Source organism: Egretta garzetta, unplaced genomic scaffold (assembly GCF_000687185.1).
Source record: "Egretta garzetta isolate BGI_Z169 unplaced genomic scaffold, ASM68718v1 scaffold425, whole genome shotgun sequence".
Classification (NCBI taxonomy): Eukaryota; Metazoa; Chordata; class Aves; order Pelecaniformes; family Ardeidae; genus Egretta; species Egretta garzetta.
This window is the reverse complement of record NW_009259796.1, coordinates 3,841,848-3,860,321: the sequence shown is the minus strand read 5'-3', so window position 1 is coordinate 3,860,321 and position 18,474 is coordinate 3,841,848. Positions and strand designations below refer to the sequence as shown.

Genomic DNA, 18,474 nt, shown 5'->3' with positions numbered 1-18,474 from the left:
GTCACGTAATTGTCTACACGATATACATAATGTTTTGGAATTTTTCTTAAGTTTTACTATGTTAAAAAGTATTTATGAACTCATTTATCTTTGAAGACCATAAATGAGTGTGATAAAAGATGAAATATTTTTTGGAGCTCATTATTTGAGGTAAAAAGGACATACGAGGACATCATTAATTGAAACTTCCTACAGTATTTATCACCTTCCCCCTGTCATCTGTATGGAGCATTTAAGCCAGACTTTTGTTCTGATTTATGCTAGTATAAATTTGAAGTCATTCCATACACATAAAAAAGGGTTCTACAGAGAGGAAATACTTTAGGCTTAGTTTAGTATAAATGGAGAGTAATTTCATGAAGGCCAAGAGTAAAGTTTGGTCTCAGATGTTGTTTTGTGATGTGACTGAAAGCATTATTAGTTAATCTGTAATACAAGCATTGTCACATTTTTGCTTATTGGAATGTGAGTTTATTAAATGTCCAGGAAAAGTTGAGTGGATTTCATTAGTTGGTAATTTCTTTCCTCGAGTGCACTGGTTATTATACAAAAATAGTTTGAAGTTTTCTGGTCACCTCTGTCCCAGCACTCATGTTTTCAAATGCAGTTTCTACTTTTAGTCACACAGAGTATGGTGTCAACCCACTCCATAAGTAATCTTCAGAGTCAGCGTGGCCTATCATGAGGAAAAGTTAACTGAACCCCATTTTTGGGTGTGTGTACATATATACTTTTTTATACTACTATGAAAACACCCACTGGGATATAAATGTACATTTATGAAGGAATGTTTGAAATCTATGAGTAGGAATATAAATCTAAAAATATATTTCTATATGTAATAAATAAATCTGCATTTTATTGCATATATTATCATGAGAAATTTGCCATTTTAAAAAATGAAAAATAGTAGCATAAATCAGAATGAGACCAATTTCAAGGACCTTAAATTTCCTTTAGAGTTTAAAATTGGGCCACTATGTATAGCATATATTTGAAAATGTATTATAAATATGGTGATATGACACCGATGTCATTAAAAAAACCCCAACGAAACAAACAATGTAGCTCTATCACCTCCTTCAACAAAATTTGGAATAGCTCATGTATGTGCAAAACGGGTCCTTCGTACTTCATGTAATTTACACAAGCTTTTCCTTTAAAAAGATCTCTGAACTTAGGAGTTTTCTCTGTCCTTCTGTAGTTCTGAGTAAGTGGCAGGATGCTGACAGAAACTCTGACGTGCCTGTCCACCATTTATGTTGCTTTCGGTACAGAAAACCAAAATGAAAACCAAGCAGTCCTCTTCACAATGTAAAATAAAACGCCACTGCTAAATCTTTACAGTACAACTTCTCTGAGGTGATCTAATGTTTCTGTAATGAGCAGTAAGCTGTGATGTTCAGGACTGCAGATGAATTTTGTCATTCTTGCTGCTTTGTTCACAAGGTTGTTCAAAAAAATTGTATTGCAAAATGCATCACTCTGCGTCGAAAGACCCAGCAGTCTTTTTAGTGGGCAAGCGTATATTTTCTGGTGGCCGGTATGACAGGGAGCTCATTTTTGTTGTTAGGCTTGGATGTGTGCTGACATTTGGTGGAATGTATTTTATTAGCTGAAGGAAGTATTTTTTAAAGTTTTTTCCAAAGAAAACATAAAAAAAAGGATTCAAACAGTTGTTAAAGTAAGCGATGCAAATGGTGAAAGGCATTGCTGTATCCACAATATCAGTGATTTTGCAATCTGTTATTACATGTAATTGAATTAATACATCCAGAAAAGTGAACACTTGATGAGGAATCCATGAAAAGAAGAAGAAAAATACTATTGCCACAATCATCTTAAAGATATCATCATTTCTAGTCTTATTTTTTTGAATTTGATATGCCTTCTTCAAGGTCTTCCAAATTAAGGTGTAGCTTGTTAAGATGATCAGAAAAGGAATTAAAAAGCCCAGCAAATTTTTGGATAAACCCAACCCGACCCGGAGCGTTGTGTTGTTGTTATCATACCGAAAACCACAGACTGTCATGTTCAAGTTCTCAGCAAAGAATATATTACGGTGAATGATGACGGGCAAACTGGCCACACCAGCAAGAAGCCAGATGGCAATGCAAGTTATTCTGGCAACAAACATGGTACGTCGAACTCGGGACTTCACTGGATGTACTATGGCCAGGTACCGGTCAATGCTAAGGCATGTGAGGAGGAACACACTGGCGTACAGGTTGAAACTTATCCCTGCTGATGCCAACTTACATAAACAGTTGCCAAAAGGCCACTGGTACTCCATGGCTGTGTAGGCTGCCCAGAGCGGCAGAGTTATTAAAAAACACAAGTCAGCTAGAGCCAGGTTTAGAAGAAAGATGCTGGCTACTGTTTTTAATTTCATGTAGCAGTAAATGACAATAACGACCAGGCTGTTCCCAAATATGCCTATGATAAAGATGATGCTGTAAACAGTTGGAACCATAATGTAGATGTAACTGTGCCTTCCTGAAACGGGACAGTCGACGTGGATTCTTTTAACTGTTTCTTCAGTAGAGAAATTTGGGACCATCTTGATCTCTTCAGTTGTAACCTAGTTCCAGGGAGAAAATATGAAGTTCACACCTTGGAGGAGAAAAGAGGAAGAAAATATTATTCATGACAGGGATTTAATTTTTAAAAAGTCTCAATTAAGTGTCAAGTTTTTGTGTCTAACACAATGTGTCAATATCTTTGAATTTAAAAAAGCCATCTTCAAGTGTTTTCTCAACCAATTTCTAGTCTAATATAGACTTCGTTTGCAGAATAAAACTGAGGTAAGGATGTTAGGATTTGGCTGAACACTGTCAGAATATTTAAAAAAAAATGAAATCTAACAAACTTTCAATTAACAAGGATCCAATTTAAAATAAGACTGGCTAGTGAACATATGTCATAAAAATAGTAATGGAGACCCAAAGTAGCAGATAACTCTAAATTCAGGAGACTACTTAGGTTATTTTTTTCCATAAATGGGTAATATATCTAATGAACAAAGTTATTTGGATATCTTGGAAACTACACTTAAGCATTCTAAATACCAGTGCATTCTGTAAATATGAAGTGTAATGCATTAAGAAAATAAGTGAATTCTGATAAGATAGTCATTTTGATCTCTGTGAATAACTAAATTTTGTTTTCTATTTGTTAAACTTTATTCTTAGAGACAATTTTTACATCACAGAGAAAGACGAAGATACTCTCACAATCTAGTTTTCTGTTGTACCATAAATACCTTAAATATTCAGCAGTTACCTAGCTCCCCATCTGGCTTGGAACTTTGGTGTTTACTAATGAAGAAAAAAAAAATCTGTGAAAATCCAGACAGGTGCTGATTTGTTGCACATTAATAAATGCAGAGTTTAAGAAGGGTGAAAGGGGGAACCACAATTCACACTGCCTTTTCAGTTACTGACAATTTATGTATCCAAGAGTTGTAATCTGTGTATGAAAAATATTTCTGGACCGTATTAAGTGTATGGAAATGGTATGAAATTTCCTTTACAGGGCACCTGTTTGGTTTGCCAGGGCTTGTGTGTTCTGCAAGAATGATTTCCTTATTAATGACTTATGACTTTAGGAAGCAAGTAAAGCAGGTAATATGCTGTAAGTGACTCTGGTCCTAAATCGTTTCCAGAGACTACAAACAGACAGTCTTCCCTCAAAAACAGTGGAGATTTTTTTTAAAAAATAAAACAAAAAAAATCATTATTATTGCAGGTAGTGTTTATTGCCATCTGTAGGATCCTGACAGCTGTCAGCCAAACCCAACTTGTGCTGCCTCAAACACAGATCAAGTGAAATACAATGGCTTTAAAACAAACAAAGCCCTTATAAATGTAAGTCACTCTTATATAAATAAATATATGCACCTTTTAAGACCCTGAGCAGAACAGATGCATTCAGAAAGAAAAGGCACTTGTCAGTACAGAAATAGGGGCTATCCTGTGATGGAGGTGGTTGCTCATTATTTGCGTTGTTCAGCACTGATGTTCTTGTTAAGGGCAGAGTGCTACTCTGTTAAGTGTTGGACATGCTCTTGCTGGGAGACACACCTTATTCCAAATGAATTGCCTTTTTAATAGGGAAGCGAGGCGCAGATATGTCTCAGCAAAGCCCGCACAGGAAGCCTGAAGTGGAGCCAGGAACTGAATCCAGAATATGGGTTGCAGTCAGCATCTTGTGAGCAAGGTCACCCTTTGGCTCTCAGCTTACTAGCTTTTAAATGACTCGATATTTCTCTATTAGCTCATGTTCTATTACATGTTTGCATTAATAAGCTGATTCATTTCCATAAAGCTAGCAGGGTAATTTCAAGATTTAGGTTCTTGATAACTCTATCAAGTTTGGAATATCCAGTTAAATGCAGCTAATAAACCCCTTGTCAAGATGCGCAGTGTGACACCTCCCAGTTTCTCCAATTCATTCTGTGAATTAGTCTTGTTGCCTCTGTTGGTACAGATGTCACAAAATGACATCAGCTATTTTTGCCATGTTAAAGAAGTTAAGAAGTCAAGCAAATACAGCTGACACAAACGTACACCATTCTGATCACATGTGGCACTCTTATACATCCTGAGCAAAACTTCCTGGCTTTCAAACTGTGCCAAATCTAGAAGATGTAGTGTTTGGCTCTGTGGAAGGTCATGCTATCCATGGGACAGGGAGAATGGCAATAAAAGGATTTCAAGATAAATCCTCTTATCTCATCCCTTGTTTGTGAACGTGCCCAAGAGGATTTGGCACTAACTGACAGGTTCTGCAGCATCAAGGTCTGGCAATATTTGCTCTGTCTCAGTTACATGCTAATGCTGTGTGGTCTATCCCTTATCATAGCCTTTGCTCACTCATATACCCACTGAGATTACAGCCCAGAATTTAGGATTAAGAAACTGTAGTGAAGTATCTACTAAGAAAATCACCACGGCAAGTTAGACTTGCAGTAAAGTAGATCAGGGCCCAGTTATGGCTGAGCAAGACCTTTCTCTGTGACTAATTAACCAACTGGTACTATTTGGCAAGTGCATCCTGCTCTGTGTGTACTGACTGGCAGATTCGGTGGCTAAGACAAATGTAGCTGATGGTGAATATTCCCCCTTCAATGGGGTTGTTTCTGTGCAGCGGCAGATGCCAAGGCACCTTTCTCACGGTCACTTCATTCATCCCTTTAGTGCACTGTGTTTTGATGTTTAACTTCCAGTTTTCCTTTTTTAGCCACATGGTGGCCTGTACTTTTTCATGCCCGTAGTAGCTTTAGTTGATGTAATTAATAGCATATGTACTTTCAAGAAAGTGTAATGATGATTCTGTTAAGTTTTCAGAAATGTATTAAAATAAACAAAAAATAATTGAGTTGGGAAACTTGTGTCTGGCTCTCTAAGGTATTGAATTCCCTGAGCTTATTTTAGAGTGCTTGGGAAGTGAAAAAGACAAAACAATTCCCATGAAGAATCAGGACTTGGTAAAGAAATACTATGATACTTCAATTTACCTGTGTAAGGCTGTAACCCTTCTGAAATTAAAGCTTCTGGTGTAACACTAAAGTCAGTGGAATTGTGCAAAGGATGTCTTTGGCATGTTATCAGTTTCAAATTATACTAAGGAATTACAATCAATAAAGAAAGAAATCCATCACTATTTGCAGTAAATGAAAAGGAAGCAGAAGTAAATAATGTGGTTGCTTTTGGATAAGTAAGTATGCATTGCTATATGTATATGTGAAACCAGGTTGAATGTTGCCATGAGAATGAACCTCCTAACAGCCTTACATTTGAAGCACAGTGAGGAAGGCACTGCTAATTCCAAGCCAAATTTTTAAACTTCCTAGAAATCTTAAAGTTTCAGAGATAGCCTCAGGTACATCTGCTGCCTTGAGAACATCTGTAACTTCAGAGCATTAGGAAAAGCTTCAGCACGGGAGAAGAAAGTAATTTGTTTTGGAAGGCGCAGGCCCATAGCAGTGCTGAGTGGTGAGACAGGGCAGCTGTGGTGTGAACTCCTGACAGGCAATGATTTCTGTACCACTGTTGGTTTTGCTGTTATTCTCACTTGCCACAGCTCACCTGCTTGTCCCAGGATTCTGGTTATATATGTTTTATGTAAAGCAGACTGCAAAACATTACAGAAACAGATAGCTGGTATAGCTTTGCGCTGCCAGAATTTCACTAGAGCAGGTTAAACCACTGGCCAGTTAAATACAAGTATTGACAGGGTGCACATTGATAATTCCATTGAAAGCATCTCAAATGACCTGAGTTAACATAATGATAATTGGATCATTTTAAGGCTGATACACAAGGAGCTTTTTCTAAGAGGATTGAATTGATGTGACTGTGAATGGTGTGGCAATGTCAATCTCAAAGCAAATTATCTGGTGAGCAGCAAACCCATGTTGTATGTTACTGTCCTGTTTGACCTTTTATCTTTTTTAATTACGATGATTATAATAAGTCACTGATAATGAAATGCTTCAGACCAACTATTATTTACCACTCCATTCATTGCTTCTGTTGGGTGAACATGCATCCTAATTAAACTGCCTGTGGAAACAACACGGAATGTTGAGCCCATGCAAGGTAAACAGCACTTTGCCTGCTGAAAGATAAGACAGCATTGACTGTGGCTTTCTGTGAGAACTCTGTCAGCTATAAATAGGTAAGCAGGTGTCACAAGTCGGATTTTAAACAAAAAAATCTGGGTTTGATATTTACTTTGATAAAGACTAAATAAACTCAGGCTGACCAATCCTGCCACAGTTTAGCTACCTCACCACTAGGTAACATGAGTTGTTTTTTCTTCTGATGGCAGGTGGATTATTTGCTTTTCTTACAAATGAGAAGATATTTCCAAGTTTTAAGAGGATGATGCATTTTATTTTTATATGAAATTATTGCACAGGCAGAAGAGAGGCTGAAAAACACTTGGCGCACTATGTTCAATATATTAGCTATGTTTGTTTCTTTCTGGTGGCATAGGTCATTTTTTTCCATTATCTTGAGAGTTTAGTCCTCCCCCTTTCCTTATTTCTTCTATCTTCTTTTTTAATTGCTGAGAAACTAATGACACTTTCCACATGCTTTATTTCACCGCCTTTTTTTCCCTATCCTCAACAACCCCCTTTATCCTCATTGCCTTAATGAATATAATTTCTTCTACTTCATATGCTTACTTCAGCGTCTTCTCCACTTTCCTGGAGTTCTTGAGCAGTATCACTGTGAAGCCGCAAATTTACCCTTCTCCTAACTCTTATTTCTGCTGCTCCTTCTAACAGTCTGTACACTCATGGCTTTCCTAAGTTATTTTTAGTCCAGAGTTGATAGGTGAATTGTGGAGAGCGAGAGAAATGCAAACACTTGGGCAAATAAGGGCACATAATTCAAACTGCTGCGGCCTTGCCGTGTGCATAGGCCTCCTGTCACCACTGCCACGATCTTCCATAGAGGTCAGCGTCTGACTTCATGGTAAATGACAATAAATCAAAATATTACTGAAATGGCACTGCACTAGGCAGTATGGGACCAGAACACTGTCTGTACATCAGTTCATGAGCACCAAGAACAGAAAGCAAGCTTCAGAAGATCTGTATTAGTAACTGTCAAGCTGCCTGTTGCTTTTGCAATTTTGGATCAGGAGGTGGTCTGACATGAGAACAAACAGAATTTGCAGGACCTTGTATTGGCCTGTGCATTTGTGTTTAACAGCTGTCCTCCTGGTCAGTCTCTCATGAAACAACTGCCAGTCTTTTGAAATTGCTGTTAATTTAGTGGTGTTTACTTTTTTATTTTAAAGTATTTATCTTTTTAATTCTCTAACCTATATGTGGATTCTTTGTGCCTTCCCCTTGCAAGAGTTGAAGCTGGTCTCCTTCATTTGTGCTAGCTCTGTTTAGTTGGAAAACAAAACTGCTTGTGATCTTTCCTAGGATATGGTTCTTCTGTAACATCAAAACTCTAAATTGCTTATTACTTATTTTGTGCTAGCAGAGGACCAGTTATTGCTTCCTTGTAAATGTGAACTGTTTACGTACTCTGACCTCTGTAAGAACTTCTCTGTATTTATTTCTTCCAGCATACTTCAAAAGAGTCTGTTCTTCTGTATGATGGCTTCATAGTTTATTCTGAAAAGAATGAACATCTCTCTTCTTTTTGTTTTCATAGACTACTCTCATTAATTTTCCCTTCACTTCCCAAGTATCTTTCAACTGTACTCAGTTTCAGTCATAAAAATTTATGTGAGAAAAGGACAGATAAAAGGACTTTTTCCTCTGGGAAAAATCAATGCTTGTGGAATGACTGAACAGGGGAATTGAGGGTGTGTGTGACTGTAAATGACAGGGAGGGGAGGAAAATGTAAAGGAAAAGGAAAGTAACACAGTTAAGCACAGTGGCATTTAAATTGCTTTGAAGTTTACCTCATAATATAAATTTTGACCACTAGAGGTCTGTATTTCCTATTTTAAAATAAGGGAATGGCTTTATTTTATGTTCAAGTGCCATCACTTTTCAAAATACCCCCTTCCTTCAAGATTATTTAAGATGCAAACACAAGGCAAAATAACTATCATTGAACTTTTGCATTTATGTAAAGTATAATGTACCAGAGTTGACCTGATTTTAGTATCTACTAGCTTAGATAGAATTTTCTTTAGTACATTCCTGGTTTTGCTAACCTTCAGTTCAGTTCTTGCACTTGTAAGTCATGGAACAGGATCGTGGTATTTTATTTTTTCAGAGACATATGGAGCTTGAACTCTCTGAAGTTTTTGAGCCAAATTAAGAATAATAATTTTAAAGGGAGACTATAGTTTACTTTAAAAAATGCAGATGGAAAAATAGTGACACCTACTCATTAGACTAAAAGATTATTTTAAAACTAACTAGGCATGTTGTTAATCATACAACTCTTTTTCCGATTATCAGCCAGGGAGTATTCTTGAAAGTAATTCTAGTTAATTCTAGGTTACCTTGACTCAAACATGTATTTTCCTTTTTAGACACTCAAGGACTTTGTGTTAGAAATGGATGTCACAAAAATTGGCGTGACTGAAAGGCCACCTCTAAAACACTAATTTATGGGGCTGTGGAGTGATGAACAGAATCTTCCAAGTACTTTTGGGGGATATTAAATGCTTAATAATACTACTACAACATAATACGTGACAAACTTTCTGCATGCTCTTTTTAACAGCCTACAGTGTAATAATGTCACAGTTATAATTCTAGCAGTCGCAGCAGCAGTGGAAGTTTGGAGGGTTTTTTGCGTATGTTCTCATAGTGCTTAGAGAGTCCAGAAACATTGGAAATATTTCTTCCTGTTCTTTGGCCAAAGTTAACTCTACCAATTCCCTCTTTGCATATGTGTTTTTTCATGGAAATTGGGAAATCCTGATGCACATATTACTATAAAATTTTGCTCACAGATGTTAGTGCCAAGGAAGGATTGCTCAACTTCACTGGAGTTTCTCAACCTCACTAGAACTTAGTGGGTTAGTGAACACTAGCATGGCAATGATTAGAGGTTTTTCTGTACAAAAGTTTGTTGACTGACTGGTCCACAGAGTACTTGTTATGAGTCTTTCAGCTGAGACTAAGTTTCAGTATTTTAATTTACAAGTATCATTTTCTCAATCTTCTAGGTTTAGGTTTAAATGTAAACACTGTTTTCTGGGAGCTTTTCCTCTAGACACATAATTTTGTTTCCTCTGCTGTTAAGGGGAGGAAAAACATTCTTGGGTTCAATAAATGTAGAACTGGACTCCAAAATACTGTAGGATTAACAACTTTCAACATGCAGTGTGTTTCCCTAATCTCTTGGGGAAGATCAGTGAGGTGGTGGTTTTAGAGATCACTGGTTCTGGCTTGACAGTGTACCCAGTACTCCAGATATCTTAAGATTTTCCACATAATTTTCTGGTCTCTTTCTTTCATGTTTATCCATCAGAGCAATCTCTGTTTTGTTTCTTTGACTGAGGCTGCATGCATGTGTTGCAAACTTGCTGGTGTTTAATATGTCTTAGGTATTACATATTCTTAAGAGACGTGAATATAAAACTATCTGCACGGCAGAGCAGTAACTTAAAACTGAAAAGGTAATTAAATAAACAAAGTAAAATATATTTCTAGCTCAATACTTGCAGTTCAGTACTTCTGAAACTAAACATCAAAAGACTAGTTTTCAGAAAAGATGATGTCTGAAAAGTGAACCTCCATGTGATATCCCCTCGTCCCAGTCACCTCAGTTGCTCTGTCTCGACAGGAATGAAGAACATCTTTTCCTTATCTAGGTTATTAAACCTATAGCTGAATTAGTTTATAAATATGAAAAATTAATTGTTATAGCAGGAGGCAGTCACTCCTGTTTATACCACAGGGTGAAGAATTGCCTCTTTTTCTAAAAGAGGCCGAAGACACGTAGACATATTAAGACTTTGAAATGAGGGCATTAACTAGCTTCATCAGTCCAGCATGGGGTTTTGTGCCACTGTTCTAGCCATTAGCTTTACCAAAAAGGAAGATTGGTGCCCTCCTAGGAGATAAAAATGATCAATAATCAGCAGGCTAACCTAAAGTCTGCTTATCAGGGACACGCCATCTCCTCATATTGCTAACATTGTCATTTATTGCACATTAGATGCTAGGAAAGAAAATACTAATTATTTCAGATCAAGGCAGGACTAGAATTTCTAGGGTTTTCAGCATTGACGTGAAAAGATTTTTGAAGGGCCATACAACATAAAGTACTGTTTTATTATGAATATACAGCTTACTGCACGTTCGTATTTGATGCCTGGTTATGTAGTATCCTTCGGGTATTTGGAACTACCCGAAAGAGTCAATAGTTAACGAGAATTAAGCCATCAAGTCCCAGAACGAATAAAAGTGAGATTAGTTTGAGCTGTGAAAGGTTACGCGCTGCACAGTTACTTTCTCTGAGTGATAGTAAACGAATGGATTAACACATTTCCTTTATTGCAGCTGGAATTGCCTATATAAAATATAGTGTGCCCCATGTGATCATTTTTAATAAAAGACAGAAATCAAATTCAGGTTTGTTAAGAGCGAGTGAAATCATTTGATGAATTTTAAGTTTCTATTCTGACAGCTTAAGTTCCATGGAACAAGAAGTTTTAAAGTATTCCTTTTTAATTACACAGCAGTGTGCATACTACCTGGATACCTAACCACACACCAATAAAATTTCTATTGGCACCATAAGTTTCTACGGTGAACTCCTCCAACCCGAGGAGTAAGGGAATTTACATTAATTCCGGGCTTGATCCAGATCTGTATTTCAGCCTCATACTAAAAGGCTATGGAGAGGCCAAGAGAGAGAAAAACCTCACCGAAACAAAAAGCACTGCTGAAAGCCCCTTTTCTAACAGAACAGAGATCAGATGCAATATGTGAGGTATCTTACCTTCTTTCAGATCACATAGAAAATCACAATTTGACTTACTGGATATTTAATTTACCTATTAATCTGTCTTTAAGGTTATGTGGTCTTCTTCACTGAAGCTTGTGGGTGCCTCCATAAGTATACAAAACCAGCAGTAACAACAACTGTTCTTCCTTCCCAGCTTGTAGGAGAAATACTGTGTTATATTACTGTGATTTCAAGCATGCAGAGCTTAATATGGGGTTACAAGACATTTTCCGCACTGTCTTGAGTATCACTGGTCTCTGGTCATTCTTATTTCTTGCTGGAGTTAATGTCTTTGTGCATCCAACATTGAAAGAGTTCTTAGTTTCACTTGCAGATCTTCTCATGTTAGGCAATGGTTTCACTGGTCCAGTAGAAGGTAGCTATCACTTGGAGAGTGGCCTTTTTGGGGGAATAAAGGCCACTTCCACAAACAGCTCTGAATGCAAGATAGAGCCTTTCTCTTCTGCCGCTGTTCAAGGAGGGGACGATGTTCTGAGCAGCACAGAGATGCACCTAGACAATCAGCTTGTTACTTTGCTGGTTTTTAACAATGTCTGAATTTATAAAGACAATAGTTTCAGCTTGAGGTGCATCTTGGAGGTCCCAATTGCACCAAGAATTGTTGAGGCCAGAACTGGCTCCGACAGAAAGAAATATTACTTGCACATAAAAATCCTTTATGGAACTGAGGGTCTTTAGTTTTTTTTATGCCCATTTTGAAATTCAAAACTATTAAAAAGGTGTCAATATGATTATCAAACTGAGATAATCTCCAGTGCTCAAGGAAAGGCAACTTTTCTGGATTTCTCTTCTTGTTGGCATGATCTCATTCTGTGGTTAAACCAGCTGACTTGGCTGTACTTTTGCCACTTGTTCTTTCTCTAGCTTCAGTGAGGCATCAAGAAATTTGCCTTGCAGCAATGTTGGGGCTAGTCTTCTGATGGAACATTGTTCCCACTGCAAGCTTTTTACCTTTACAACCTCTTAAAATGAGAGAAGTGTGGAATCTAGAAATATCAAAGGTTTTAATGAACCAGATGCACCAGTGTTGGTAGGAAAGGAAGAGTTAGCTTCTCTTTTGTTAAACACACAATGAAAATTCACAGCATATGGAAATTATTTTTATATAACAGAAAGGAGAGATTAGTACCTCAGGAGTGCTACATAAATCTTTCTTCTGGGAGTCGAATGAAATATTTGCCTCTTTAGAGTTTTTTTGCATTCTGGGGTTTATCGTTTGATGATCACAGTTATGTGTAAGTAATGTTTTAGGCCTTGAGTGTAACAGCTACTCATGTAGACTGTAACTTGTAGAACTGAGCCCCAAAATATTAGTGTCACATGGGGATTCCTTGCTCACAAACTTATTTTGTTACTGGCTCCAGGACCTGTGAGGACACATGTCTCTATTGGCTCTTTCTCATAGTTTTTGCAGTATATAAAACTCTAATAAGTTGTTATATTTTAATTTGAAGCCTAAAATATTAGAAATGTGCATCACTTAACATGGCTGTGGGGCAGAGCAATTTCTGCAACACAGATTCTTTTTCTATGGGGATGTGTTGCTACACCCACAGGCAGCTGAGTTTACCTCTCTACACTCCCCTGCCTCTGATGATGAAGACCCTCCACACTCTCAGCGTTTATTAACCGAGATGAGACAATGACAAAGTAAATGGTTGTAACTTCTACTTTATTACAGGTAGCTGTACTGCAATGTAATGTGTGTGAAATGAAATGTAGCGTGTCATGAAACGTGGCCCTCTTCTGCTTTTTGGTCCAGGGAGAAAAAAAACTGTGGTAAAGGATAAAATGACTCTCAAATTCTGTTAAGAATGTTAAAATAACAAAATGACATGTGTCATTAAAGGATGGAAAATAGGTATTACTATAGGGAGGCAGAAAAAAACACCAAAAAAACCCCCAACAGTATAGCCAGATAAGGACTGGCTATAAGAGGGGTATTACAATCTACTCTGTGAAAGTCCAGATACTGAGTGAGGTCTCTTACTGCGTGAGGTCTCTTACCAGCCTCTGGGTAAAACCAGGTAAAATTTACATAAGTTTAAACTCTTGGTTATATTAGTAGCTGTTCATAATTTAGCAGAAAATGGGATTTCATGCATCTAAATTAGAAATGATAATGTTCCAAAATGGTTAATGCATGAGTGACATGCCCACAGCAACATGCAATCACTGTCAGAATCTTCACTGTCACTGGCAGAGATCACAACAGAAAATGGAACGGGAAAGTCAAAACTGCAATTGTTTTCTCATAAACCAAATCACATCTGGGAGAAAAGGATTTTTCTGATTCTGGGTGCAAATTCTTTGGCCCTTCTCTGTTTTACAGCTTTACTGTGAAAGATGCAACTCAAAATCAGCAGTGTTAATGTAAAACTACTGAAAGTATTAGGTTTCTGTTGCTTCCTCTAGGCAAAGATGCTTGCAAGAGGAAGGGTAGGGGACACAGCTAATAACTTCGCAGACAAAGACGGGAGGTGATAGGACCTCTTTGTGGAATTTCAGCTTAGTCCAAATAGAGGCTTCCTTGCTTTGTCCTGGTGGTTCAGTTTATTCAAAGACCACAGTGTCATCTGCCTGCTCTCCCACAGTCACGTTGCTCTTCTGCTAAGCCAGAAGATGCAGAGGCAAAAGTTAACATTATGTATGCAACTTAAACTCCTGAACAACTTTCCCTAGTTAAAAGTGAGATAGTAACATGATGAATGATTACCTCTACAAGATAACATTACTTCTACTTTTCTGGGACAAGGAACTGCCTTCCTGTACTTTCTTGTAAAACAATAAGAAAGGTGCTACAAGAGAGCTTATGTACATAAATTTGCTCCAAGTTGTGCAGCAAATTGGTTACATTTAGGCATGCATGGAAACCTTCTGATGTGTGAGGCCTTACCTATACATTAATCCTCAAAAAGACATTTTCCTGCCATCAAGCTAAATCACCAGGGTGAAGCCATGATGTGCCGCAGAGCTCTACAGACATAATATGCAGTCCCTTCTGCAGGATGTGCTTTTTATTTTTACTCCCTCCCTTCTGCCTCACCCTCTCCCAGGAATGTGTAAGTGTAAACTAGCGAGTAACAAGAAATGCATTGTGCAGAGCAATAGTTATCTCCATCCACAACAGCTAATCTGCTAGAACACCGGAGAGAAAAGGAACACTTAAAATTCTCTGCTTCTATTCCAGAAATGGAGACACCTCTGTCAAACAAGAGGTGTTCTACTTTCTGATCTAATGGAAGTTAGACAAGTTGGCTGAGAATAGTTAATGTTGACATCGTTACATAAAAACACCTTCCCTCTCTAGAAACCTCCAACAAATCGTATCACTGTTTCTTACCTATCGCCAATGTGGTTAAAGTGACTGATAGAGGTTTTGCTTTGAGTAATGAAAGCATTAACTGCAAAAACAAGCACACATACAGATGCAGCACGTCTATGTGGACACAGACATAGTGATATCGCTAAAGCATCTGTCATGTTAACGAAACCAACTACTGTGGAAGTTTTATCAATACATTTCTAAGACCATGGCTTGTGATTTCCACGTAACTTCCCACTAGCCAAAATGTTGTGGCTCTGGGGAAAACAAACCTCACATTGAACTTTTTTTTTTTTTTTTTTTTTTTTAACTTCATGCTGAAAAATAGTTTGTCTTACTGGAGAACCAAAAGCAAATGTATTGTGGATTTCTTTGCAAGGAAATAGATGTTAGATATCAACACCTTTGTTCAGAGGAAGCTTTGTCTTCTATGTGTCATAATTCAGCAATACGTAATAGGATTTGCTTCACTGTGTCTGACTGAGACACTTGATTACTTTTCTTTTATATAATTAATTTAGATATCCTTACAGTGGGAAAATATCACACTACACCTCAGAAAAGACTTTTTTTTCCTTAAATGAGAACATTAGGAACAGCCTGGAGGGAAAAGTTAAAAGATTAAAAGCAAAGGATCAGCATGGAGGCTTCTTAATGAATACCTCATTAGGGTCAGAATAAGGGAACCAAAGGCAGAAAGGAAAGAAAACAGTATGAGTAACTGGTAAAGTACAAGAGTTCATTCTGACAAAAAAAATCTTTTAAAATGGTAATGCAGCTAAGCCCAAGAGAAGTTAGTATCGTTGTAGCTGTTATAAGCTGTTATAACATGGACAACATAGGCGCCTAACTGTGCTTTCACTTGCACTAAACTCCTGTTAAGGTCAGATCATTCTGAGGACTAGAAAGTTTGGGTTGCTAAATACAAAGACAAGCAACATATGTGTGATTTTTTTGTACAAGTCAGTTGGCCTAGTGAGGTGCTAAGGGGTTAATCAAAGAGAACGAAAGGTCAAACACAGACACCTTAATCCATGTCAGTGTGAAAGGTGTTATCACTCATGAAAAACCAGATACTGTGATCCCTAGTGCTTTGTCTGGAAGGCAGCACGCTTAATAGAATGATACCAAAATAGATGTTCTGCCAAATTTGTACAACTTGTTTCCTGTTTTTTTTTCCAAAGTAAAAGTTATTGCTCTATTTTGAAAATAAAATTCACTAGTGAACTCTCTTTACTGTCCTTGCTCTGAGACATTCTTTGCGGGTACAGAGGACCAGCCACAGAGGCAGCAAAACCAGGAAGGCTCTCACAGCCAGCATGCAAGCTAAGTTCTGATGCTGTGAACCACTGCATCCCAAACCAAGGGCAGTCTTGGTTCTCAAGCAAACATAGCTGCACAGATGCCCAGAAAGGGTCGCACTTTGTCCTCAAAAAGGTGCCACATGAGCTTTGCTTTAGTGCTAGGAAAATTACCAATCGAGCTGAGCAAAAGCTTGGATATGTGGCTGTCCTGTACTGACATGACCTTTTTTGATGCTATGTTTAAGAACATGGAACGGCATCATAAAAAGAATTTAAAGGCAAAATATTTTTGAACTCTTTTCCTTTGAAGTGCTTTTAAGGAAGTATCTCTTACCTGAAATAAAGCCTGATCTGAGAAAAACTGTAATTGTCTTATAATGGTAAGCTGCTAATAACAAAGCTGACAAAAAAATAATAGAGAAGTCTAACAGCAAAGCTAGAGTCCCACTTTGAAAACAGGTGTTGATTCTTGCCCATGCTTTCCATTTCTGATTGTTGTGCATTAAATAAAGAACCTAAGGAGAGAGGAAATCCTGAGCAACTGGCAGAAACTGAGCTCAAGAGTTAGTCTGCTACCACTATGTACCTCATAAGGGGGGGAAAAAAGGAAAATTGTATAAACTTTTAGGCTTGGGTAACAAGAATGGAGGGAGAAAGGAAAGATGAAAACTAATAGGCGTTTATAAACAAGAAGATGAAAAGGCAACATACATCCTATAAACTCAGGTTGGAAGGGGCATGCACAGTTCCTCAATAAACAAGTTCAGACTGCATCTTTGTACAGTGTGTGCTGTCTGCTTCAAGCAAAGGTTCTGGCCAGGCTGTGCTGATGCTAAAGCAGGGTTAAATGGAGGATAACTGCCAACAGAACATTTTTTAGGGAAGTCAACTAGTGCATTTTTCTCCCTTGCGTAAGCCCCCCCAGCATAAAAGTACAGCTGTTCAGTGGTTTTCTGGAATGTTTTACTATTTGCATGGAGCTAGAAATGCTGAGACACAGTATTCTCATTCAGTGTATCCCCCTCAATTTTCACAAAACTGAGGGGGCTCAGGAATGCTGTTTTACTTTCTGTTTCTGTTCCTGTACTTCATCTACTGGTTATTAGATGCCACTAGTCAACGATCTATCAGTAACTGACAAACTTGTATGACCTAGCAGTAAAGAAAGGAGTAGGTGAATTAGCTGAAATGAGGCGTTTGGTTAAATCATTCTTTGTTTTGGCCGTAACTCTAATTATAGCTTTCACCTTAAAGAAGTGAAATACTGTCTAAATATTGACCTTGCCCAAATTCAGTACCAGTTTCTTTAGATATTGCCAGTTACCTTTTGGTGTAGCCTGCTTTTTGTCTTGTCTTCAGTCGTGCCACTCACTGATGCATTGCCAATCTGATCTCATTTTCCTGCTGTGAGGTCATCTTCAGTTATTACCCATTTTCTGTGCCTATAAGAGAAATGCTACTCAACTACAATAAAAGGAGATAAACACCACAAATAGTAACCAAGCATTCTAGCTAGCATTGTTATATAGCGGATACCTGGACAGTTTTGTTATCAACCAAGAACCAAATGGAATGAAAATTGTAAAAGACACCTGACAGCCCAAAATCTGTAGTTCTTTCAGATGATGGTGCAACAAAGAATACTAACAGCAAGGTATTTGGAGCATGGTATTTTCCTACCCTTAGTTGCAATTCACTTGAAAGCTCAAAGTAATTTTAGTATAATCCATCATTTATCTGAAGATAAGGCTATAAATTATTAGACCAGCCATTCTATTTCATATGTGCTCTGTCTCAAACAATCACAGCTGTTAGGACTTACAGTCAAGATAACTTCACTTGTTTGTTACAGCTGAGGTAAAAAAAAAAATCAAGTACAAGTATCATAACTCCCTTTGTCAGATTTGTTAAATTCTCTAAAATGTTCACAGATGACACAGATTCTTCTAGAGTACATCTGTCAAATTATTTTTTTTGGCAAAGGATAAGTTTTAGAAGACAGTACAGAACATGGTATGAGTGCTCTGAGTACAATGACTGTCTATTGGTATAAGTGATCTTAAGAGACAATTCTGATGAAAAGGGAACTAAAAGAAATACTGTGCTTAGAAAAAGCTTACTGGCTTGCTTTTCACTGCAGGGTTTTTGGGACCAGAAGGAGGAGACCGAAAATGATACCTGTGCAACAGCAGCTGTATATAAGAAAACAGCTCTGCTGGAGCCTTTCTGATCTTCAGGCTGTAGCGTTTGGGGTCTATACACCTTTAAGCTCTGAGTAAATTATGTTGCCACCTACTCAAAACTCTCCAATGTATTTGAACTTACTGTGTATTCCAACCAAAATTTTAACTTTGCATAAAATTTTAATTCCACCTG

General features: G+C 37.6%; 1 protein-coding gene across 1 annotated transcript; it reads right to left on the bottom strand.

The window, feature by feature from the left end:
- Positions 1-1,052: 1,052 nt before the first annotated feature.
- Positions 1,053-17,515, bottom strand: AGTR1 (angiotensin II receptor type 1). The gene is made up of 2 exons (XM_009639763.2): positions 17,423-17,515; positions 1,053-2,613 (listed from the first exon to the last, which is right to left on the bottom strand). Exon 2 carries the CDS (start codon positions 2,558-2,560, stop codon positions 1,481-1,483), a length of 1,080 nt encoding a protein of 359 aa, XP_009638058.1. The 5' UTR covers positions 2,561-2,613; positions 17,423-17,515; the 3' UTR covers positions 1,053-1,480.
- Between the last annotated feature and the right edge of the window lie 959 nt (positions 17,516-18,474).

Bases quoted from the DNA above. Each gene is read 5' to 3' on its own strand.
- AGTR1 (XM_009639763.2), bottom strand. From the start codon at position 2,560: ATGGTCCCAAATTTCTCTACTGAAGAAACAGTTAAAAGAATCCACGTC.